General features: G+C 37.0%; 1 protein-coding gene across 2 annotated transcripts in view; it reads left to right on the top strand.

Moving 5' to 3' along the window:
* Positions 1–27,392, top strand: part of RRAGD (Ras related GTP binding D) — an 865,206-nt gene that overhangs the window by 327,898 nt on the left and 509,916 nt on the right. For both annotated transcript variants that reach the window (XM_044067081.1, XR_006364236.1), the window contains exon 3: positions 15,338–15,537. In XM_044067081.1, the coding sequence (XP_043923016.1) occupies positions 15,338–15,537 (200 nt within the window). The remainder of the gene's footprint in view (positions 1–15,337; positions 15,538–27,392) is intronic.

The following is a 27,392-nucleotide window of genomic DNA, read 5'->3' as shown; positions in this document are numbered from 1 at the left end:
AAGAGGGTAGTGAGACCAGCTGTGTTTTATGGGTTGGATACAGTAGCATTGACAAAAAGGCAGGAGGTAGAGCTGGATTTGGCAGAGTTAAAGATGTTAAGATTTGCACTGGGTGTGACGAGGGTGGACAGGGTTAGGAATAAGTATATTAGAGGGTCAGCCCAGGTTGGAAGGTTTGGAGACAAAGCCAGAGAGGCAAGATTACGTTAGTTTGGACATGTGCTGAGGAGGGATGCTGAGTATATTGGGAAAAAGATGCTAAGTATGAAGCTACCAGGTAACAGGAAAAGAGGAAGGCCTAAGATAAGGTTTATGGATGTGGTAAGAGAGGACATGCAGGTGGTTGGTGTGACAGAGCAAAATGCAGAGGACAGGAAGAAATGGAAACAGATGATCGCTGTGGCGACCCCTAACGGGAACAGCCAAAAGAAGATGATGGTTAGAATCTGTTTGATCTTGCTGCTATCCACAGTATTTCTCAGGTCAAAAGAACTGTTGAAATATTAATGTCTTGATCAGTAGATGGTTTCTTGATGTAACCTTTGCTCAAGATAGGTGTATATTTTGTTTCCCTTTCACTTCAACATGCTCAAATATGTCATCTGTTGTATCTACATTATAATCACTATCAGTAAACATTTTCCTTAGCAGTTTTATCATTTCCTAAAATAACTTGTTACTTATTGTGTGCCTTGGTATATATATGCTGATGTTTGGCTATGTTATGCTCAACATATCTGGCATGACAGGTTTTTCCATGTAGATAAGTATGACTAAAGGTGGGTTTCCTGTATATCCTAGAGTTTATTTCATTATTATGATGGTTGACACTGATGGTGACAACCAAAAAGTTTACATTGTCCTTGGACCACTCTCCAGGAAAACTTGGATATGGTGTGGTATTATTTAAATATGAAATAAAGTTATTAAGTTAATTTTCTAATCCATGTCATAAAAAATAATTGGTATATCTGAAGTATTCCAAAAAGGAAAAGGAAACAAAATATGCACTTACCCACAGTGGAAGTTACATCAAGGAACCAGCTACCTTTCAAAACATTAACTATTCCAACAGCTCTTTTTGTCTGGATTTTTGGATTTTTCTAAATCTTAGTCTGTATGGTGGTGGGTGATGTAGAACATGAAATATATAAAAGTTATATTTGCAAGTAGAGAAAGAGTAATGGGACAGAAAAAGTCTGACTAGCACACTGTAGTATAAAACTTTGAACAAACTTTACTTAAAGGTGAACAGGATATATTATATTGGGAAAATGACTGAATAGGAACATTATAGCAAAAAAGGATATGTTGTGTTGACAGAGATATGTCATACAGGGTAGATGGAGGAAATTTTTTTTAGCAAATGTTTTAAACATACAAAGACTAGAATGGATAAAATGAGAAATGTGTCTGCAGAAAAGAAAGAAGGGCAAATAGAGATGTAGATTGTGGAATACTGTATGCAAGGCATTTATAAAGAAAGTGATGACAAGAAGAGAAGATAGAGAGTACCAGTACCATTTGTGGAAAATAGATCGCTCTTGCAGAATGGAATAAAATTATGGGAACAGTCAGGTAGAGATAGTACATTTGGCTCTGATGGGGTAGTATTTTATTTTTTAGTAACAGATGGGATAGATTTTGATATATATAGGGAAAAAAGAAGACGCAATTAGGAATGTGCCTTTGTGATAGTGGTGAGTGGGTGTTTAATGGAACACGCAGATAAATATGTGAAGGTGGGGTGAAGTACTTATACAAAAAAAAAGAAAGAGGGAAAATACTCAAAATTGGAGGCCATTAATGCTAAGCAACACATATTTTAGTGTATTCATGAAAATTTTACAGAAGATGATGAGTGGTTAATATGCAAAGTATTTTTCATGATGGGATGTTTGATGTTAGAGGAAAGAAAGTGAGAGACATGGTGCTTTTGAATAGTGAAGTAGTTGATTGTATAGACAATAGTGTAGTAGAAGGTAAGATTGCAGTATGTGATGTGGTAAAAACAATTGCTTCAGTGAGCCATGAATGTATGTATTTGGGGGGATAGAAAGCTATGGTATAAGATCTAGACATAGGATAATGAGCAAAAGTGTATGTGATGTAACATGGAAACAAGTGTCAGTTAATGTACAAGTGAATGTTAAGATGCAGGCAAAGAAAAGTGCTAAGCAAAGATGACCATTAAGTGGTATATTGTTTGGATTAGTTATAAATATTGTGCAGGAAGAATGTTATTTTGCCTTGGCTCCAGCAAGAGGGAGTATATTGAAGGAGGTTGTACTTCCTTTATGATTTAGTAACTACAGTAAAAAATAGGATCTGAATATTGGCTGCTGTTAATGGTTTGGGGTTTAAGGTGAAGGAAGTTGGCCTCCATTTGAGTAAGACTTGTGTTGCGGTGCTAGCATTAAGTACTGTATTCTGTAGCTTGTGTAACTTGTTAGGTGTCAGTTCTGATCTCACAGTAGTCTACTTGAATGTGTGTGTGTGTGTGTGTGTGTGTGTGTGTGTGTGTGTGTGTGTGTGTGTGTGTGTGTGTGTGTGTGTCTGCTTGATACCATTCATCTCAATCTGGATAAATGTTGGCTTTACTGGAAAAGCTCACCCCACCTCTGCCACCACTTGCTGTGTGTGAACAATTAGTTTTGTTTTTGCTTTCTTGAGTTTTGTATTGCTTTATTACCTTCTTCTACTTCATAAATGTGGATTTATTTTCTTTACACTGTGTTTTTCTTGCATTCTGATTTTAATTGCATGTTTAAACTAGGAAAGAGACCACAGCCATGTCTTGTGTGGGTCACACAGAAATTAAGTTTTCCCCACTCTCCCACTCTGGTGCTGCTGTGTTTTTAAACTCACCTGTCTTTCTTTTTGCCTGCCCCCTTATGTTAATTTGACCACATATCTCCTTCCATCTCCTCTTTCGTTGGCTATTGTAAGCACAAAATTATCTTTTTGTGAAATCACTCCCCTTCAGCTATTTAAACTTATTAGCCATCCCTCTGAACTCCTTAGAACCAGAATGCAATGTGCCCACCCCCTTCCAATCAATCTTGCTTTTTTAAAATTAGTGGCTCTTCACTTAGATAGCTAAAGCTTACATTATCCCCTCTTTCACATGTTACTGCTTAATGCACACTGTAGCTCTCAGGATATTAACCCATTTTTCCATCTTATCTTTAAAGTCTGTAACATATACTCTAAGACCACCAATTATTAGAGAGCTCACATTCTCAGTAATCTTGGGATTAGTGCTTCTGTTTTACTCTTGGTGAGAGAAGGAGCATAGGGACATTATCTCCTGGAGACTACTAATCACTGGCAGGCCTAATAACTGCTTCATAGGTTATAGCTTGGAATTTGTGCTTATATTTTGCTCCTGGTAAGTGAAGGAGCAGAGTGCATTGATTCCTGTCTGTCAGTGAGTGTCTGTGCTTGACCTTCCTAATTGGCCTGGTTGCTATTCAAGACATCTATCAGGAAAAGGCTACAGCAAGCCTACAGACTTTTGCATCATCTAGAATAAGACTGTGTATCACCAAACAGGCTGTGGCCTGCTTCTTATCTTGGGATTAGTGCTTTTGTTTTGCTTTTAGTGAGAGAACAAGCAAAGGAGCACTGTATCCTAGCAGAGTGAAGCTGTGGTAAGACCAACACGAGTCATAGCTAGGCAGTATCCATTCAGGCAGCTTCCCTCTTTTCATCATTCTTGACAATCTGATTATTTCTTCTCAGTAAGTACTGCTTAATTTGCTTCTAACTTCAAAATAGCTGCCTAAATACTTCACCCATAAATCATCAGGGTCTACTTATTAATTCTCCCTCAAGGATTTAGCAGTGCCCTGTATAGACACAGATACCCTGAGTTTACATTTTTCCTGTAAAAGCACCATTGAAATCTCACCAGTACCTAGTTGCACACAGGAAACCTATTTTGCAGTGGCAACTGCTGTGCCAGAGTTGCAAATACGATACTCTTGACATTACTTTATATTCTCACTCCAACTGTCTAAATCAGTAAAAATGGGTCTGTTATTATGGATATGAACTTTCACACTATCTCTGTTACCAGCTTGGTGGATATTGGCATTCTGAGTCAATGTAGAAATTGACTCATGTTTACTGACAACCAGTTAATTCTCAAACAAACTGATATGGTATGTGTGAGATATATTTACACAATGTCACTGAAGGCAAAGCTCTCACATAACAGCACTCCTGAGGTCAATAAGCTTGTCAGTAGTACACACACTGCACCCATCACACACACACAATTCAAAGCAGACACATAGACCTACATATGCCAAGACACTTAAATGTAACCTTCTTAAACTGCAAAGTCCTCGTAGATGAAATGCATATAACAAACACCCTCAGAAGCCCTGAATGCACTGTTTCAACACAACACCCACATCAACACATACAGACATATCTCATGGAGCCTCACCTTCTAAGCCCATAAGGCAAGCCACCACACAGTCGCTGGTCATTGGAGACTCCGTTGTGAGACAAACTGGTGTCCCTCTCATGAAGTTGAGTAAGGAGAAAGTCACAGTCATTTGCTTATCAGGGGCAAAGCTCCGCCACATTGTGCATGCACGGACTCAGGTCATTGAACCACAAGTACCAGTATGACTCAGTTATAGTCCATGTGGGTGTAAATGACCTGAGATGTACCTCTGCAGGCTATATGAAGAGAGACATAATGGAGCTCTCGGAATATATGTCCCAGGCCAGAATGCACCTAGCATTGAGCAGCAGTTTACCTTCTCCAAGAAGGATGCCACAATATGAACAAAAGATGACTTACTTTAATAATTGGATTAATTTCTGGTGTCAATCTAAGGTGGTACAGTATCTGTCAGCATGGAAGGAGATGGTTAACAGATCATACTGCTTTGCCAGAGATGGTCTGCACCTCTCCCCTCCAGGTTTTTGAATATTAGCTAAAACATTGTCTTCCCTGTAATGCCTTTTTTAGGCAATGCCGAGCTGAAAGTACTTTCGACATAGCAAATCAAAATCAAGAAAATCTACAGGTGTTACTGCTCAATGCTAGAAGCCTAAACAAAAAACTCCACTTCCTAGAAGCTCTCTTCACCCTAGAGAATGCTGACATTTTTGCAGTCACTGAGACATGGCTTAAAGCCACAGAGAGCACACCAACAGTGCAAAGTTATAATACCTTCCACACATTTAGACAAACTACTACATAGACAAGGACTAAAGGTGGAGGTGTCTTGATTTACATCAAAAATAAATATACCTCAAGGCTGGTCAAACAGGACAATGCACTTGAGCTTCTCCATGTTCAAATCACCATAGGCAAAATCCAATACCACTTCCTTGCAAGCTATAGATCTCTTCTCTGACCCAGGAAACCCATGCCATGTATTTAAACTTATTGGAAAGACTTACCATCCAACCCAATACCATATTCATGGGTGACTTTAATTACCCCATTATTAACTGGGAATCATATATGACACCAAACTTATAGGCACAGAGATTCATGGATTTTGTAAACACCGTCTCCCTGGACCAGATTGTCAGTACACCAACCAGTGGTGCAACCATACTGGATCTGGTCCTCACTAATATAGGAGAGTACTGCACACCCACTACTGTAATGTCTTCTATGAGATCACAAATTGGTCTCCTTTGAAGTAAAGGCAAAACCCGGAATCCCAGCTAACCCTGGAATATTTAGGAACTACTCTAAGGCTAACTTCCTGCTATTAAGGCATAACCTGGAAAAATTTCAAGCCCCCATAAACCCTGAAAATACTGCTGCCTATGCAGAACTGTTCACAGAAACCCTGTATAAGCATGTTAATTGCTGCATAGAAGTAGCTGTACCTACCAGGAAGAAGTACAGAACTAACTGAAAAAACAAGCCACCCTGGTTAAACCACATCATCAATAGGCTTGTATGAAGGAGGAAAATCATGGCCAAAAGTAGGAGGTGCAGTGCTCAGCAGGATAAAAGCACTCTTATCAAACTAAACAAACAACTCAGAGGACAAATAAAGTCTACCAAAGACAAATTATAGGTAAATTTGGACTCCTAGGCCAAGGACAACTGCAAGGCATTCTTTAGCTATATCTGCAACCTCAAAGGCAATACACATTTGTGTGTAGAGCTCATTGTAAGTTGAGCCACCTATACTGAGCCAGAAGATATAGCAAACCTACTGGCTGACATAAATTCACCTCCAACTTTACCCCTCTCTCCCCCTCAACCTTCCTTCAGGAAATACCATCAAATATAACTCCCCCTGCTATCACTAGGGGGAACAGGTCCTTAATGCTCTCTCTAAGGCAAAGAGCAGAACATCAATGGACCCAAACAGTATCCCAGGATGCCTTCTAAATAGCATGAAACATGACCTGCCAGACCTCCTGGAATTGCTATTTAACTGTAGCCTCCAAACAGTCTTCATGCTTCATGAATGGAGAACAGCAAAGGTCATCCCTTTGCACAAAAGTGGAAACTACAGACACATAAGTCTCACTAGTCTCATATGCAAAGCCATGGAAAGAAGTATCATGGAAATGATCAGTAATGAGATAAGAAACCTCCAGACACTGGATCCAACTCAGTTTGGTTTTGTCAAGGGCAGGTCATACCTACTCAACCTGGTGGACTTTTTTGATAAGGTCATCAAAGCATTGGATGGGGGCAGAAAGGTTCACACTGCCTACATTGACCTGGCCAAGGCATTTGACACAATATCCCACTCAGCATTGTTGACAAACTCAGGAGGTTATGTATAAACCCTTATGTCACCTGGTGGATAGCCAGCTGGCTCACAAACAGGACCCAGGAAGTTAGAATTGGGGAGTCCACCTCTACAAAGAGGCCAGTCACAAATAGCATCTGTTAGGGATATGTCCTGAGACTGGTTTTTTTTTGGCATTTATTTCTCTGAAGTCAAGGCCAATGTCAGTGGCCTCTGGCTGACTAAATTTGCAGATGACTGCAAATTAAGAGCTGTCATTGAATCCTGCACAAACACAAATTTTCTCCAGGAAGGGTTGACAGACAATCAACTGGTGTCAGAGCACCGGACAAAAACTAAATGCCAAGAAATGCATAGCAGTATCCTTCGGGAAGTCATCCACCCCGGTCACTACTTTATTGACAACACTACTCCTAAGAGTTGACCCAGTAGTCAGGAACTTGGGGACACACATAGACAGCATTCTAGACTCTGGTCATCATATGTCAACAGTAGTGAGAAAATCATTCTATGTAGTGCAACTTATAAACAAAGGTATGGCATCTAGGTCCAAGGAAGTCATTCTTCCATTGTATTCAGCATTCATCATAGGTTCATAGGTGTTTATTAGGCTAACAACCACAAAGGCCTTTGTAAGCCTAGCCATGCATCCCAAATCTCTGACAAGTTCTGGTACCCTTGATAGGTGTAAGCAGAGGCTTGGGAGATGAAACCTTTACAAGCAGGTGCCTGGGAGATGAACCATTTACAGGTTGCTTGTTTCCATTAGAGAAATAGGTGTCAAGCCAGGAATGAATTTCCTATTTCCCATCCAGCTGTCCAAGTTATGCTTGAATTGGGTTAGGGAGGAACTCTGCTTCTCATGGATGGGGAGCCTGTTCCACAGATGGGATACTCTCTGGGATATATACCTGTCTCTCCAGCAGGTCCTGTTATATCACAGGCAAGGTTTAAGTCTTTAGAATGGGTAATTCTGGTGCTGTTTGATTTGCTGATATGGAGGAGGTCCATCAGAGTGGGGTCTGACAATACCCTGTATGCCAGGCAAAGATCTCCCCTCAACAGCCTGTAGGAGACAGAATACAGGGATAGGCTCTTGAGGCAGTCTGCATAGAACATTTTACTTATGCCCTGTATTCTTTTAGTAAGGAACCTCTGTTGATGTTCCATTTGTTTGCTATGCCTGGTTAGGTACATAACAAAGGGCCGTTGTACTCAATGGTAGGTCTGTTGAATGACGAATACAGAGGAACAATGACTTCCTTGGACCTAGATACCATGCCTTTGTTTATAAGTTACACAGTGTAGAATGATTGCCTCACTACTGTAGACATGTGATGGTCAAAGGCTAGATTAGTGTCTATGTGTGTCCCTAAATCCCTGACTGCTGGGTCAACTGTATGGAGTCTGTTGTCAATATGATAGTTACCAGGGGTAGATGACTTCTCGAAGACCTGTCTGTGAAATGTATTGGGATTTTTCTGTTATCTTGAATCTCACTGAGAAACAACAGAAATTCTATAGCTACTTTAAAAGGGGCCAATTTCCAGCAGAATCTGCTCCATACTCATTTTTTCCAGTGCTCATCTGAAACAATCGTCTGTCGGTTTGTAATTTATTGATCTTTTCTGTTAAAAAGAGGTGCGACTGCAAGCGTTAATGACCAGAAGCTACTGCGCTCATTCACATGCAATGTAAAGGAATTCCAGTTTTTGTGTGACTTTCACAACTGGTAGTCAAGACAGTGACTTTATTCTCCTTAATGTAATACTTATTTGTATATTGTTTGTGCAATTTTTCTAATAGAAGTGGATTTAAAATCTCTGAAGTCTGTGATTATTGATTTTGATTATCCCTTTCTTTTAGAATTCTATATTCATTTGAAGCTGAAAATCAGTTTCTTAAATGTGTATGCCATTAATGATTTGCAAAACAAGTATCTTCAACAGTCTGCTAAATGCTATGTATATGTAAAGATAACACTTGATAACACTAGTGATCTGTGTTCCTCATGTCAAAAGCTAAATTATTTGCTTATGATTATTAGTAGTAAATCTAGACTTGATGATGGTTACACTTGTGTAATTGGCACATCTTGGAGAACTGTTGTTACATGTGTTAATGACTGGACTGATGAGGTAAATAATGTTAGGCAAAGAGCAAATAGAAATCATTCAGGAAATGAAGTGTCTAGTGTCAGTAAAGATCACTCAGTCTCTATTGAACAAGGTAATACCACTGACAACTTTGGTATTCTGTATACAAGTATTCAGCAATCTGCGGATTCAGAGCATATAGAAGAAAATAAAAAAGGAAGAAGTTCACAACAAATAACAAGGAAGAAAAATAATTTGATTAATGTCTATAAAGCAAAGAGAATACATACTAAAAGGACACTGCTTTGTTATGTAACATACATATTACAGGCAATTATAACATTATTCTACCAGAAAAACCTTCAGTCTACAGAAGAAGTCATCATTTTTCCAAAATAGAAGGTAGAGAAAAGGAGCAAGGGGTAGGTGAAAAGGAAGACATCAAAACTGAACATGGAAGGACTGAAAAACATTGCTGTAAGAAAAAAAGGAAAGAGACAGAAGCTGACAACATGGCTCAAGCTGTGTTTGTACCAAGCCAGGTGTATGTGAATTCACTGAATTGTATTCTTGGAAATGTAGTAAACAATGAAAACAATGGGGTTAATAAATTGTGATGTAGATCATTCCTTTCTAATAATTAATTGAACATATAATTACTGAAGTAGAACTTGAAAATTCTTCAGATGTGGTCAGAAAATATATTATTGTAATTAGAGATTCGATTATTAAAGGAACTGTGATACTTTGCAGAGGAGATAATGGACATTGAATAGTGTTATATTTGCAGGAGCAAAAATAGAGGATGTGAGAAAGGCCTTAGAATGCCTTAATGTAAGGAAGTATGAATCTGTTTTTATTCATGTTAGTACAAATGATCTCATCCACAAGGACTCTCTGACTGTTAGGGAATTTACAGCTGTCTTAAATGGCAGGTGTTAGGATGTATTTAAAGAAAATGTCCCGTTTTAAAACATGGAAATGTGTAGAGCATAACGTGCACTTGTTAGGATCAGGGAAGATAATTTTTCCAGCAGATTATTTGCAGTATTTGACAAGCACTAGGCAGGATTTTTGCCAGGTTGCAAATTTAACAGTTCACAGATAGCAACATTTGACGCATCTCTGATGTTTTTTAATGCATTAATAATATATATATATATATATATATATATATATATATATATATATATATATATATATATATATATATTTTTTTTTTTACTGGAAAATTTGCTACATTCCCATAAGATTGATGTTATTGTTTATGAAACATGGTTAAAGAACAATGACTGGAAACTAGTTCTGTTAGGGTATAAATGTGTTTACTGTAACAGACATTCTAACAAAAAATCAGGTGGTGGTATTACGATAGGGATTAAAGATTTCTGTGAGACCTGTGATTAATTAAAGAGTTCTGTGAGACCTGTGATTATTACATGTTCAGTGATAACACCAGTACTGTAGATTGTGTAACTGTGACAATAAAGACAACCCTGGAACATGTAACAGTTGTTGGAGTGTATAGACCACCAAAGTCAAGTACTGATGACCTAGAAGAATTCATGTATTTCTTGCATGAAACACAGGAAGTAAGAATAATAGAGGGTGGGGACATATTTACCAGAAACAGCCTGTAATAATATTGATTCAACTACATTAGTAAGGAAATTATTTACAGCATTATTTTCAGGAACAACAGTTGCTTCAGGATGTAAAAATGTTACCAGGGAGTGGAACATGCTATACATGTTTTGTTTTCCTAAAGAGATTACAGTTACTTCATGTCAAGTTTTACCAGTTTTAATTTGCAGTAATCGGTGAGTTTTAAAGGTTAATTTGTTGCTAGATAATTCTGCCAATTTGAAATCTGAACCAATGCACAGGAGATTAAAAACTGATTATATGGAAACAAAACAGTCACTGTGCAGTCACTACTTAGAACTGATTGGACTGATGGTTCAATGGAAAAACTACAGAAGGAATGTGAAAAGATTATAGAGAGAAATTGCTAGAATGCAAAAAAAATGTTTAGGATTAATTTCCATAAGAACAAGATATTAGTTTAAGGTGAGAAACAAAAAATACATGAAAAGGAAAATAGGTTGAATTATGACTTTGAAAACTGGACAGACAAATTAAACATAGTATGAGACAAGATCAAGAAAACTTTGAAGAAAATTTGTATAAAGATATTAAGCATAATAAGAAGCCATTTTATAGATAACTAAGATGTAGAAGTAAAGACGTAAACATTGATAAACTGTGTGTAAAGTTTAACATTTTTCTCAGACACAACAGATTATAGATACATTTATAAAATCTTATGCAAAGCAGTTTGACTCCACAAAGGGGGTGATACATTGTCCTAGTGACATCCAGGTAACCTCATATACTGAAATCAAATTAGATTAGTATTGAAAAAGAAATGCGCAAACCTGATCTAAACAATGCACAGGGAGGAGATGGAATTAGTAATAATGACCTGAGAACACTTCGGCATGAACTTACAATAGGTTGTATGATTATGGGGAGATTTTTCATGACTGGAGATATGCACTTTTTAAACATTTATTTAAAGGAAAGGGAAGTGGGACAAACCAAGAGTCATACAGACCCATTAATTTACATTATGTTGTGGAAAAATAATGGAGAAGGTTATATATGTTATGGTCAGAATTGTAAAAGCTGGGACTTGAAACCATGTGTCAGCATGTAAATGTTGAAAATAGGTCTGTTACAACCTATAATATGATGTTCTATATCAATATAATAATAGTTATGAATGAAAAATTGTGCTGTGATGTAATTTATATAGATTAACTTCAGCATTCGATAGGGTCATGCACAAAGCACTGATCAATAAATTAGAACAACTAGGTATTCATTTTCTCTTGATAAGATGGATAGCTGCATGGCTTGCATATATGACGTGGCAAGTACCATACAGCAATTGGATAGGTGAACATTGAGGTTACAGACAGGTTATCCCACATAGCTCTATCCTAGGCCCATACTTGTATAGATTGTATCTTTCAGATCTATCTTTTTCATCTGTGGTGTTCTACGCTCTGTATATAGATGACTTGAAAATGGTTAAACTGATTACACGTGTTACAGACAGGGCATGTCTGCAAAAGAACTTCACTAAACTAACCATTTGGACACAGGAGAATACTGTTTTGATAAATACATCAAAAATGAAGCATATGAGACTTGGGAGACATAAATTGATAGATGAATATTTAATACAGCACACAGTGATTGAAACTGTAGATTCATTTATTTATAATTTATTTATTTATTTGACATTTGCTGACCGGGTTAGTCTGAATGAGCTAGTGCCCTTTTTCAGCAGAGGCCCAGGGAGATGAACTCCACCAAACAAAATGTATAGGATACTCACAGTACAAAATATGCAAGAAAATGTGCACATTACAGGTTAAACTAGAAAATAGAAAGTAACATGCAAGTATATAATATATAGTAGAGATTATGCTAGAAATATATACAATCACAAAAAAGCTAATATAAAAATAAGGAAAAATATTTGAACATAATTTTACAAGTAAGGGGAAAATTTAGGAAAGGAGGCCATAAAAAAGGAAGGCAAGTATAGAGGAGGTAGCATTAGGAGGTAGGAAAAGAGTTAGAGAAGAAGGAGAATTAGGGAAAAGGTCAGGGAAGGTAGTTATAGTAGTAAGTTTGGTGAGTAAAAAGTGTGATGGGAAGAAAGAGTTGAGGATATCTGGGAGCAAAGACTAGGAGGGGAAATGAGAGAAGCAGTTGAAGGTTGAGATAAGAAAGAGAAGGATTTCAAGTAGGATGATTACAATGACAAATCCTTTTCAGGAAATTTCTAAGAGCTGTTTTGAAGTCATGAGAATTAGTAATATGTCCGAGGGCCAAGGGATGCTTATTCCAAGATAATGCAGGAAGGCAGATGTACAGGTTTTGTCCCAAAGATTTGTTTGGCTTATGGATCTGCAGGAGCTTCTGAGAGAGTGAGGAGGGTTATAAAGAGAGATAAGTGAGGAGATGCTAGGGCAGGAGGAGGGTTGATTTAGGATGGTCTGGATGATGAGAAGCTGTGTATATAAGAGTTGGTTCAGAAGCTCTAACCAGCTGAGCGTATGGAGAGCAAGACAGTGGTGAGATTTTGGTGGCAGGTTGGCTGCGAATCTGGCAACTTTGTTGTATGTGGTTTTAAGTTTAAATAGAGTATTGTACATTAGTAAGGATTTGAGAAGAGTAAAAGAAGTTAGGAAAAAGATAAGCCTGGGTCAGTGAAATTCTCTAGTTGGGGGTAAGGAACTTTTTGTTCCTAGAAAGAAGGCCAAGTTTGTGGTGGGTCTTCTTTATATAGTGATATACACGGAGGTCAAATTTAAGTTGGTCGTCAAGCAATTACTCCAAGAAGCTTAGTATAGGGTTCAGATGAGATAATAGTGTTGTTAATGGAGAAGATGGTAAAAGAGGATTTAAGATGATAGGGAGATTTAGGAAGGAATGTAGGAGTTTTGTCTTTTTAGGGTTAAGAATGAGTTGATTGTTAGTAAGCCAGGTTTCATTGAGGTTGAAGGAGGTTTGAGTAAGGCTGAGCAGGTCAGAGGGTTGTCGACTATAGTTTTAATGGTAGAGTCATCTGCATATTGTATAAGGGATGACTGAGAGCAGTATGCATAGAGTTGATTAGTAAAAATGTTAAAAAGAAAGGGGCCAAGAATTGTGCCTTGTAGGACTCCCATTTTTATAGGGAGGAAGAGAGAGAGAGCTGAGAGCCATTTAACAGCTTGCTGTCTGTTAGAGAGATAGCTGGAAAACCAAGAGATAGCAGTATTGGAGAGATTAAGTTGAGATAGTTTGGAGAGAAGCATGGACTGGGAGACAGTATCAAAGGCTTTAGAAAGATCTAAGAAGAGGCAGGAGACCAATTTATTATCATCTCTGACTAGAGATTCGTTTAAGGACCTGGGTATACAGGTTGATCCAGCTTTGAGTTTTTCTAATCATAGCAACTAATTGGTGAATGACACTTATAGAATTATAAGTTGTATAAAAAGGTTTATAAAGTCTAGGAAATCTAGAAAATAAGAAAATATGAAGACATTTTTATTAGTTATCTTAGACCCAAATCTGAGTGTAGAATAATGATATGGAAACCTTTTAAGAAAACAGGCATGAATAAACTAGAAAGAGTGCAATATGGATGTGAAAATTTAGGTTATTATGAAAGACTAAAATATCTGAAGTTGTACAGTGTCTCATATAGATATTTAAGAGGAGACCGTATTCATGCATATAGGGCATTTAGAGATGACTTTCTCAGGGAGTGTTTGAGGTTGTCAAAAAGTAGTAGAGAATCATCAGATAACCATTATAGAAGATTCTATGGGAATGAAAACTGTATTAATTGGTTTTATGAGAGAGTAGCTGATGCATGGAATAGACTACCAAATTACATTAAAGTAGGCATTATTGCTTGTGCTTGAAATATTTGTATGTATGTACGTATGACTGTGTATGTGTGTGTGTGTGTGTGTGTGTGTGTGTGTGTGTGTGTGTGTGTGTGTGTGTTGCAGGTAATATGGGATAAAATTAACAAGGGATCAGAATTCTGTGTCAGTAAACTGTTTTTCAGAATTTAATACTCTAGTTCGTCATGTGTGACAAAGCAAGTCAGTAAACAGCCATTTGTCAGGTAAGTGTCAGTACACATGCTATGTGTTATCCATATATGCGGTTAATTTATTTAACTGAATCCCTCAAATCAAAAAGAACATGTTCTGTGCTTTTCATTTTGGTGCTTGTGCAGATAATTCCTTCTTAAAGTAGTAACAATTGTTAACAGTCATACATTTTTCAGTAATCTGGTAAAATCATATGCAAAATTTATCTTTGCTTTTAAGAATAAGACATTTGGAGTCAATCTGGCAACATTCTGGGCTGAATTTCCACTTGTGATACATGATGTAGGTACAGAAATGGATGTGGGTCAAAGATATATTTTTTTACTTCTTTGGCAGAGGGTTGGACCAGTGTTAACTACTTATATGAATCCTAGTTTGGTGCTAAAGCCACTCTGCAGAAGAAGGGGGTCATTGTTGATTTGAGGCATCAAGACTAAATTATTTATGTACTTAAGAATTAAGTAAGGTAATTGGCCAGCCACCATGGCAGTCAGAGTTGCACGCTAACAGAGTGCTGAACCAAATGGCTTGTCTAAACTTTGCTAAGCACTAGACTGTTACTATATATCTGACAGGAGTGCATTTTGTGGGAGAGGAAGCTGCTTTGAATAATGACCTTAGGGTTAATGAAAGTCTAATACAAGTAACTCTTGCAGTGGAGGGTCATTATTGCAGGGTGAGATCAGCAGTGGACCCATTAAGTCCACTTACCACGTATGCCAGGATTGTGAGTGAACAAGGCAAAATGCAAAATAATCAATTTTAATTGATGTTTTTTTTTCACTTTATTCATGCGTAGGATGACTATATGGAAGCCTTGGCCAGACTGCATCTCACTGTGACTAGAGCTTATAAAGTGAACCCAGATATCAACTTTGAAGTCTTCATACATAAAGTTGATGGATTATCAGATGATCACAAAATTGAAACCCAAAGAGACATTCATCAGAGAGCAAATGATGACCTTGTAGATGCTGGCCTGGAAAAGATTCACCTTAGGTAAGAGTCAAATGATAGACTGAGATAGTTGATAGACTACATATCCAGATAAAAGGCCACAGTTTTGGTCCTTGAGCACTAAACTATAAGTATAATGAGCACAGTAAGTGACATGGTAAATGGTAATGGCATCAGTAAAATGATAGCTGCTGTTCAGCTTCCATTCGTCTTTACAGACCAATATTCACCTAGGGTGGCTGCCTTGTACAGTTACATTAACAAATGATGGCATATGTTGTAATGGGAAAATGAATTAGTGTTGTGAAATGGCAACTTTTTACCTCTAGTTTGGTAACTACAGAGCACTTTTAAATTTATACTGCTTATTTTCAATGGTGATAAGTGACAAAACTAATGTGATAATTTGTAATGCAATGTGCCAAGCAGATATGTTTTTTGTTTACCTTACCAAACTAAAGTCATACAAAATGCATCCATTGTGTGTATTAAACCCCCTTTGTCCTTTTCTTTCTGATGCCGTACTCAGTGACACTATTTTAAAAATGATGCAGCACTTCCACTGGGAAGGAAAGCAAGTCTGTGGAGTACAAACAAGATGCTATGACTTGTTAGATATGGATTCCCTAAGCCTTCAGCAATTCCTACTGTGCTGGATGCTTTGCAAGGTACCTTCTTGCTTGATTCATTTACACCCAAGTCTCAGCCACCTGCTCCCAAAAAACTGATAAATTTTATAAAGTCCCAGATTCTCATAATTTTTTGTACAAAAGTCCTTCCTTATACCCTGCTCTGATAAAGAATCTAAATTACTACCCTCTAGAAATGCCTTGCCTAATGATAAGAAGCATGGGGCTGTACATAGATAAGGGAGTAAAGTTTACATCTCTACTACTGTTTATTTCTGTGCCATAAACTACCAAGCCCACATGGCCAGGTGTCTGTTGTCTCTTTTTGATAACACGATCAAGCTAATTTCAGACGTTCATGACCCAGATAAACCCGTATTGTCTCTCTGTAATTCTGCTGCACAGTTACAAGACATTCAGTAAAGTGTGGCTTTGATGCTGCTGATGCCTCCGCCAGTGCAGCAGCAACTAGATCTGTTTTAAGAAGGTGTTCATGGCTACAGTTATAATTCTTGCCTGATGATCTCAAGCATAAGCTTTGGACAAAGACAATCTTGTTTCTTTCCATTGTGTTCTGAAATTTTCAGAAAACTTGCAAGAGAGGCGATAAGATCCTTTAAGACCTTAAAACCCCTTTTCTGTCCCATGTGCTAGAATTTCTGAGGAATTATCCCTCTAATGCTGGACCCTTGTTTCACAAAGTCTGAAAGTCACAGCAAAAAGATTAAAGAAATCTCTAAAAAGAAGTGGCAGAAGTAACCTAAATCAGATTTCAAAGGACCTAAAGGATCCTTTGCTGTCTAGACTTCAGACATATGATTATCAAGCTCTCTGCCGCGACCCTCTCACCTTACCCTACCGCTTTCCTTTCTTTCAGGGAAATTGTGTCAGTTCCTTCCACTTCAGAGATCAATAACATCAGACATCTGGGTACTCAACATAATCCTTAATGGGTACAAATTGATTCAGAACTTCCCTTCAGTTTTTCCTGAATTCCCAAAGTACCCCCAAACCAAGAAGATCTAATTTTGCCAGTCATATAAGATTTATTGATTTTCAGTTGTCTTCTTTGGTCTTCTACAGCTCCATGTGATTTTACAAAATATTTATCCACCTGTAATAGCATTGTGCATACTGCAGTGCATCCATGTCCATATTTCGGCAATCTCCTAATTCAAGCTACATGAAAAGAAAAAGAAAAACCTCCATAAGCATGAAGAAATTCATCCTGCAGCCTTCATAGAGTCTAGTTTTGTTTTCTAGAATGCTAACTGAACACTTCTTACATGAGAGCCTTCCTTCCTCAAGAGAAAATCCAGTTTTGGACCTCATACTTCCAATCCCTTATAACTATAGAAATTAATTCTGTAAGATATTTTGAGAGCCTTGGGGTTTCATGGATTCAGCAGTACAAATGGTTACATTTTTCAGACCCCACATGAGGAATATTCAGTGATACCTCAGGTCAGTTTAAGCCAACATTGCCATCCTCTGAATTTCCCAATTCCTTTCTTACCCTTTGTGAAGAAGGAATTTCATAGGTTGATTAACCAGATATCACTCAATCCCAGATTGCCATTTCTGGATTCTACTCCCTATCAGAACTTCTCCATGGATGTTGCAGACCTGGCTTAGCGAGCCTGTTCTGTGGATATGAAAGTCTGATGAGTATAGTCAAGGCAGGAGAGGTGCAGGCATATAAATACCAAGGAAAAGAAAGCCCTGATCCTAATCCTTCATACCGTTCACTACCTTTGGTGTAGAAAGGCAATTCCATAGTCAAATGGTGTATCTCCAGACAAGGGGGAGCAACATTCTGTCACTTCTGCTGGTTAGCCATGAGGGCTTTGGAATTTACTATTCCACACAGTCTGTTCCTCCAGGTAACTGTGTGGAATGAAATGTTTAATTTCTCACACTTCTGCACACTTACAGAGTGGACTTTTAAGTCAATGTATGCTATTTTTCCTTAATGAAAAATAAGAGAAAAAATGAACTCAAATGGCAAAGTACTTGAGCATATCTAAGGCAGACCCTCACAAGTGGATGCTAAAGAGAGAAGTCTTCTTGCAGATTGTCCATCAATAAGGAACTCCCCAGTTAAATCTTTTTGCCTCCACTCTGAATAGGCAGCTCAGACTGTGAGTCTAATGTACAGAATGTAGTGTGATCTTGGAGTTGGTATATATAATTAGCGGGGGTATGGGGGGGTGCTGCCCACAACATAAGGAGTGCCTGGTGTTCACCAAATCCTCCTCTTGGGGGGGGCTGTGCCCCCCACCCCACCCCCTTTAATTATGTATACAAACTCTGAGATTGCACTACAGTGGGGAAAGGGCAGGTTTCCTTTTACCTATGTTACCGATAAGTAAGTACTATGTTCCACTTCCTTTCTGTTGACCAACTATGATCGCTCAATGAAATTATTTATGATCATATGGCCTTTCGATTAAAGGAAATTGTGCTGGTCTGTGTTTGATGAACGGCCATTCAGTGAATGTGCCATTCGATCGTTAAACATAGACCCATCGGAAACATACTCTGGGTCTTGCACCTATGTGGCTAATGAACAGAATCAGCCTTTAAATCTTGCCCTAGCTTACATACAGCCCTTAACATAACCTCTACAGTACATAAACCTGCTGATTACATTTGGGAAGTTTTGGCTAGACTTACAAAGGCCAGCAGATTAACTTATTGCCAAGGCTTATAAAGGCCTCAGTGATTGCTAGCCTAGTATATACCTATGAACCTGTCAATCTGTAAGAAACTTTCATATTAATGTTTCATCTTGTGCCCATGTATTTCACATGAATGTAAGAGTTTATGTATTATATGTATGATTTTACTGTTTTTGTGCATAGCTTAGCATGTGTTTTGTTTACATTTTTTCTTTTCTCAGTGCACTCTGTCTAGATCTTTTAATCTTACCCTATCTGCATTCAGTCTTGTCCTTATGTTCTGAACTTTGCTACTCATTTTGTATGCAATATTGTCTATTAAAGACTGTGATGTATTTTTTTGAGGTTGGGTCATGGCTGGAAAGGGTCAATAGACCTGTCCACTCACCTGGTGAATAAATAGTATATGAATTAATAATAAATAAATCCCCTGCTCCTGCTACCCTCTTATAGCCATGCTGCACAGAATTGTACATACAGCAAATATCTTGCTACAGGTCTTTGGAACATACTGCAATGCAGAGTCATATAAATGTGCTGTGGAGCCCTGTGCTGATGACCCTCCCCCCAACTGTAAACTAAATCTTGTGACCTTGTAATACTCAATTGTCAACCAGGTAGACACACTAGACATACATTCCGTTTTCAGAGACAGCCTGAGAGTAACATCTGGTTTAGTGACTTGCTCAAGGTCATACATTAGGCAAATGAGCATTAAGGGAATCAAACCCTGCAACAGAAGAACTGCAGCTTAGAGTCTTAACTCTCTGTGCTAACCACCAGAATCATTGTCGATACCTTTAACTTTAAAATAAGAAAGTCATTAAAATCTTAATTAATAAGTGAATTTATCCCAAATCAATATTAATATAAAATAAAACTACAGCCATTAGAAGTGTCTCGCCTAAATGACTATTTTCCCAATGCATAGACATAAAAATGTCATTCATGCCCACTAATTCTGTCTTATGCATCATGTTTACTTTTGCAAAGGTCCTGGTACCTTTTCTCCCTATGTTCCTAATCAACTAATTAGTCTTATTTTATTCATATTCTCCTCAAAAGAATTTCAGAATTTCTGCTAATACATCACTGAATTCTTGTAAGAAAAAAAATCAGAATATGAAATCTGCCTTTAGAATGTAATCCTGTAATTTTAGAAATAAATGACCTGTGTAAATTGATCTGGATACATTTATAATATACTGGTTAGCGTTGGTTTGAACAGTTGCCAGTGTTACCACTCTATTCATGTATGAAGATTTCCATACATCTTGCCATAATTTTACCAGTGCTGAAATTCTTTTGCCAAACTCATGTTATTTTTTCACAAACTGTGAAATAAAACAATATTATTTGTGGTTTCCTGACACAAAATACATACCTGTACTTACTATAATGTTCAAAACACCCATTCCTTTGTATGTCACGTTATCAGTTACTAGTTAGCCAGGAATCAAATCCTGAATTTTCTTATTTTACAAAACCGGAATTTCTTTTATTGATTTGTTTATTGTAAATGCTAAAAATGTTTTAGTTTAAAATATTATTCTTGGTTGTTAGATCTTAACGCTAGCTAATAAATAAAAAAAAACAGCAGAAATATCTTTCTATCAAAACACTCTGCTTTCCTTAGTTATTACTGAATTGTTTAACTTTGGATAGAATCTGGTTTGTTTAACTCTGGATGAAATCTGAAACAGTGGTATCCTTTTAGCCTTTTGTCTTTATCGTATGTTAAACCATGACTGTTTCTCACTCTACTCACAGGTCAGTGAAACATTTCCTATATTTCATATGAAGTTACCTCTCACATGTTTCGAACATATTGGAAGATAACTGTGTGATATCACACACACAGCCACACACATATGTGTATGAAAATGTATATATAAACAAACTTGTATATCTTGAAATACTGATCCATGAAATGTACTGCTGTTTCTTTTTTACTTGAGTTGTTCATTTTATTACAATAAGGAAAAATTGGGAATTCTATAAAAACAGGTTCTGCAAAAGAAAATCTTATGACCAGAAGAAAAAAAAATGTGACTTCAGTCAAAACAGCTTTCAAAAAAGAAAGCCTTTTGAACCTGAGAATTTACACTTGCATATTCTGTTCTCCCTTGGCACAATTGCTGTTTTAATAATCTGGGCTGTGATTATGCCACTCAGGGTAGCCTAATTAGCTTATGTTATATGTGTTTTTTAGCTAGAATGTTCCACTAAAATCTTAGTACACAGCATGTAACCCATAATTTATTTATTTTTCCAAGCTATCACTTGCAGTTTGTAAGAATTATGCCTGTCCAAAATTAGAATACTTTCAGTTTTTTTCTTTGGTGAATGTGCAATAAATACATTGTAAAACAAAGTTAATTTTTATGACATTCGTTGAATAAAAACAAAATTTCTTCCTCTGCATTGCATTTTCCAAGAAGACAGAACATATTTATTCATTATTCAGTACTCGGAAATACAATTAGGGGTACCACCTGTCCCACTTTGTGAGGGGCAGTCCCTATTTTGGCAGTTGTGTCCTTTGAAAAAAACTAAAAAATTACAAATGTCCTGAGATTTTAGGAGAAAAAATATTTCTTGAGTTTTTTAATAGTTGCATAAAATAGTTATTTTTCATCTGAAACACCTAAATGTTATAAGAAATAGCATAAACAACTAAATGCTACAAAAATAAGCATTTATTTTGGCAAAAAAGTGAAGTTCTGTCCCTTGCACTCACTGTGGGTATGTTTTGTCCTGCAAAACCTCATGCTTCAACAAAAAAATGTCCCACTTTGGGGATTTGAAAAGGTGGCAACCCTAAATACATTGTCTTACAGCATTGCAAATTATGTTTTCAAGGAAACATTTCCTGAAAATCCCTGCTACATATAATTCAAACAGTCTTGTGTGCATGCCTTCTTGCAATTAAATTGTGTAATTGAAATCTCATTAAAGAATATCAACTTATATAACTAATTTACATTTCCTTTATGAAGCTTTCAGCTTTAAAATAATATACAAAATAACCCACTGTCTGTATAAAAAATAGATTGTCTCTCCCAATATATGGGGATGGGGAGCACTTTGTACTCATGCACACAGAAATATCCTGAAAAATCCTATATGTGTGAGTGTGTGGAAGGAATGGTGTACATGTATGTGTACATGTCACATCTAAATACACGTGTACAAACATGCAAATGCTTTTTAAATCACATAGAAAATATCTGTCATTTAAACACATGAATTAACTTTTTAATGCCATGCAGTATGCATATTCCTACGTTTGAGAATTAGAGACTATAAAGTATCTTTATGTTATCAGTAATGTCTCATAGTTGTGACAATACTGATGTTCATTGTAGAGTACCTTATATGTGAAAACCGTAAAGTTTGCATATTAGTACTAATAATTTTTTCTCTTATTTTTCATTAAGGAAAAATAGCATACATTGACTTAAAAGTCCACTCTGTAAGTGTGCAGAAGTTTAAGATATTAAACATTTCATCCTGGAATTTCACATTAACTGTCAGTAAAGTCACTGTTTTCCTTTTAAGATAAATCATGCATAAGAGCACATTTAGAATTTATTATGTTTAGAACCTTTGGGAAGAAAAAAAGCTATTAAAATCAAAGTCTCTCCTTGTGTAAAACATAACACTATAAACTACTTTCTCTGTCTTGCTGAGCACACAGCTTGAAGGTCAGATGCCTGTTATACCTAGTCTCTGTCTTTGTCTGTATGCTGAACAAACAGCCATTAATGTCTTTTTCATTAGGGGCTGAATGTACAGCAGGCAAGCTGGAAGTAAGTAGAAGTAGATCAGTTTGCAGAAGAAATATTAGCTTATAGTCAGTCTCTGGACTTTAGAAATGCTGAAAAACATTGCCATACAGAATACAGTGATTCAATATTAAATTATGACATACACTTATCTGTGTTCCTTGGGCAACTCCAAACAAACAAGATCATGTGATATACTCACACTTGGTACTGCTTTAAGACTTGTAACCATATATTTACCATGTCATGGTAAACAGTGTACTGATCAAGTCAAACTTTGCAAGTTCCTTAACATAAAAGATGAAATGGCAAAATGTCAATATGACAGTTTAACAGATACTCTTGGGAATCATAATTCACATTCATTAGATTATTTGTGCATTTTTTCTGTTAGCAATTCCTGCCATACACATAGCAGATATTACTTCACTGAATCTTTACTATACTGTACAGCTTCCATTAATGCATTCTAAGCCTGAAAATCATTAATTTATTATCTTCTTATCTCCAGGAACACACCCTTTAAGAATGTTCTCAGTCATTTTAGAGAAAATTAAAATGTGCTCATTGTCTATTCACCTGCTAAATAAAGCTAAGCAAAGGTGGTACTGAAGACTTATATGTCTTATGTTACCTACTGTGGAAATTTTCTTGAACAAAGGTGCGGCTGCTCCAGTTTTCCTGTGCTTAATAGCCATCAAAAATATTCCTCAGATTTATTCTAAGATGGATAGGAAATATGTTGCATCCTGTCCTTGTGTCTTGCCACTACTTTTTCTCTCCCTCTAATGTGCTGCATGTGTCATAAATTTCAGAGGCAGATGACATAAGATGCTCGACTCTTTCTAGAAACACTGGATGACTGTGCCAAATGTAAAGAGTTCCATAGGACTGCCCATTATCAGTAAATCCACTAAGACATCATTTTGTAAAAATAAGATTTATTGTTTCACAATAGTATCTACAGCTACCGAGGTTACACAGATGCAAGTCTAATGTGGCAGACTACATAGACTAATTTAAGAACATGAAACAAAGCATTGGCCAACATAGGTGACATCTTCTGGAATATTCTTTCCAATTACACTTCATATTGTTAAACTGATAATAACAACCTGCAGTTGTTATCTATTGATGGCTTAGACTGTTAACATTTCAAAGTGTTCTTATAGTTATGAACAGATTCTCATGATTTCACCAGCAATTTTCCTTTACATAAAAAAACACTGCATTCATTACAGAACTTGTAATAAAAGCAAGGTAACATACAATAGCACACCGTCTGTGTTTCTAATTGCTTCTCTTAGGCAAGCAATGCTCTATAATATTTCTTTGTCTGTAACAAAACAGAACTGTGTCTCCTTATCTAAACTTGCAACATGTAGCTGCAGCACAGTGTTTCACAGAATAAAAGCATCTTTTCTAGTCTCGCTTGCTCAGATGTAATTTTCACAGAACCAAATTATTTGGCTTAGTTTGAAATAATTCTACTAGAGAGAATCCATTCTGACACTTACATTTTTTAATATTTTATATTGCTAACATTTGTTAGATTTTAAGTGTAGTCCTTTCAATGGTTAAGGTTTTCCTTAACTTCATATACTGCTATAAATTGTGCATTAAAGCTATGCAAATTTTGAGTTTTATTTTTATAAGGACAATAACATTACTAGGAATATATTATTACACAGTCTTATTCCCTCTTAAATAAATTTGCAACTGCATTCTACCAAGTTTCCTTTCACAAAGTTTCACTGTCCATACCTCAGATACTTATTTCTACTTGTATATAATATTTTGCTTAACTTGTTTTATGAGTTGAAGTAATTTATTTTAAGGTTTCTGTAACTATATTTACGATCAAAAAGATGTTGGAAGCACATAAGTTTTAACTGTTACATTAAAATATTTTTAATGTATTGCCTTCTACATAGTTTATTGTTTTTTTATTATAACCCATGTAAATACATTTATTTCTGTTGTACTGGATATGAATTCATGGACTTTAGTTGAATAAACATTAACATGAATATTTGCCTGTGACAGCCACTCTTTTCTGGGAAGAGTAATGGCACAAAGAACAAAGGAGAATGTGCAACAGTACACAGATATTTAAAGAAAACTGTGGCTTACCTGTACGAATATCTACCCACATGAGAGTTATGTTGGTGCCTTGCAGAGAAGATGTCACTGTTCTTTATCCTGTGCCTGGCAGCGAATAAAATGGTCAAACACAAAAGGCATGATTTTCCTTTTTTGCTGCTTCTCCATGTTTTTCTCGTCTATCCCAACATCCATCAAGTCTCAAATGCCCATTCAGTCCTCTTTATGGTATAAGGCCACAAACATAACTGCTACATGGCTATCCTACAGGCCGCCATAAGAGGGGGTTTTCTTAAGCCTTCTCATTTCTCACACTTTCGAGCAAGTTTCCAGAGGTCGGACATGCAGTGGGGTGGTGTGAGGGCTTGTCTTGTGCTTTGCAAGTGATTCTGCATCCAGTAGACCCAATTCTTTTAGGCAGATAATTCCTTCAATATTTGATCAACACTGGGGATTGTAGGTGAAGTATGTGTCCTGGGGCACATACCCCTGACTCCCAGGATAGATTATGACACTCCTTCACACCATTGTTCTTCGTCATCTAACTCCACAAGATCCAGGATACCTAGTCAAAGCCAGACATTCTGGTTCATAATTAAAGCTCCATCCCTCTTTACCAAGGAGCGAACATAAATGTCATTACTTACTGCTACAGTGACATTTCTTCAAAGATCTACTGTTATGATAAATATTACATACCTATAACTATGCTTTCATTGTTCTAGGAGGGACAGAATTTAAAGTGGAGTGATAATCTGCTTTTGATTGACTCTGTGATAGTCACTGTATTCAGCCAAAACACCACTGTCTTTAAGTATATTCTGGTTATAGGTTCATAGGTATATACTAAACTAATGACCCAGTTGTGTCCCCATGTATTATTGGCATTTATTATAAGAGGAATTTTAGTGAGGAAGTTTCTAGAGGTTATGTAAAGGGTTGTAGGAGCAAGATGTGGGTTTCTCTTCATCTCCCATCCATATGGTTGTATGAGGACATTCTAACAGGAATTTACAAACTTTTGGATCAACTGGCTGTTGGGATTCCTTAACCACCTGGCTTTTAGGTGAATACAACATATGTGTGACTTCAGCTTTTGTGTCAATGAGAAGTTGATTACATGGCTCATGAATTTCTTTGTACTTTGAATGGTGTTGGCGCCACTCTGGCAGTGTCCACTGTAACTCATTTGGTGCTCCAATTTTAATGATGTCTGACTTCGAATGGAAGCAGTCATATGGTCTGATTAGCGATCCAAATGGAGAGATAATAAAGTCAGCAAGCAAAGGAAAGTAGAATTGCTGGAAATGAATTCATCCTCAAGTCTTGGTGAGTACCTTCATGAGGTGGGCCCTGTTTTTACAAAATCTCACCAAAATGACACTGATATATAGACTGTATTTTATATAGGATATATCATGGACAAAGGTAAATTAAAAAATAAAAAAGCAGCTGGGTACACAAGTCCCAGTTTAAAAAGTGCACCATTACTGGTATGCACACTGGTGCCAGGACTGGAAAAAATGACAGTGTAGAATCCTCAAGAGATGGAAATATTCCTACAATGGGGTTACGCCTGGCTCAGGGGGAGGATGCCCCCCCCCTTTGTAGAAAGAAGTAGTAGTCTACAAAAAAAAGACAAAAATTGACAGGCCAAAAAAGATACAGAAAGAGGATAGAGTGGACTACTGAGGATAAGAAAGAAATGATGTATTGTTAGAATTATATAGGAAGCCCAGAATTTGTGGCTAGAAGCTATTCAAAAAGATTAAGCGAGAAATTGGAGGAAAGAAAAATACTTGTTCGAGAAAAACTGTCAAAAGCTTCAAATTCAGATTTGTGTTCGTTAATACAACAGATTCATGAAAAACATTGCACATACCAAGAAACCATGTACCACTTGAAAAAGAAGCAACTGAGGATGTGCAAAAATATAAAGAACAAATCCTAGAGATTTTTGAAAGATATATAAAAGAAACATGGACATGGGAAAGAAAGGGAGATCTGATAATGGTGCAATATTTATGCAAAGGAGGAAGCCAGACTAATCAACACAAAAAACAGCTCCAAAGATATTTGAAGAAAGTATAGACAAAGGCACCCAGATATGGAAAATGTCTCATTACAAAAATAAGATCACAAATGGAGAATGTAGAACAGAAGATCGTCATCATCTTCTTTCGGCTTTTCCCGTTAGGGGTTGCCACAGCGGATCATCCGTTTACATTTCTTCCTGTCCTCTGCATCTTGCTCTGTCACACCAACCACCTGCATGTCCTCTCTCACCACATCCATAAACCTTATCTTAGGTCTTCCTCTTTTCCTGTTACCTGGTAGCTTCATCCTTAGCATCTTTTTCCCAATATACTCAGCATCCCTCCTCAGCACATGTCCAAACCAACGTAATCTTGCCTCTCTGGCTTTGTCTCGAAACCTTCCAGCCCGGGCTGATCCTCTAATATACTTATTCCTAATCCTGTCCATCCTCGTCACACCCAGTGCAAATCTTAACATCTTTAACTCTGCCACATCCAGCTCTAACTCCTGCCTTTTTGTCAATGCCACTGTCTCCAGCCCATATAACATAGCTGGTCTCACTACCCTCTTGTAAACCTTCCCTTTCACTCTTACTGGTACTCGTTTGTCACAAATCACTCCTGACACTCTTCTCCACCCTGCCTGTACTGTCTTCTTAC

This window comes from Protopterus annectens, chromosome 1.part0 (genome assembly GCF_019279795.1).
Source record: "Protopterus annectens isolate FY-2018-M chromosome 1.part0, PAN1.0, whole genome shotgun sequence".
NCBI lineage: Eukaryota > Metazoa > Chordata > Ceratodontiformes > Protopteridae > Protopterus > Protopterus annectens.
This window is presented reverse-complemented; position numbering and strand designations above follow the sequence as displayed.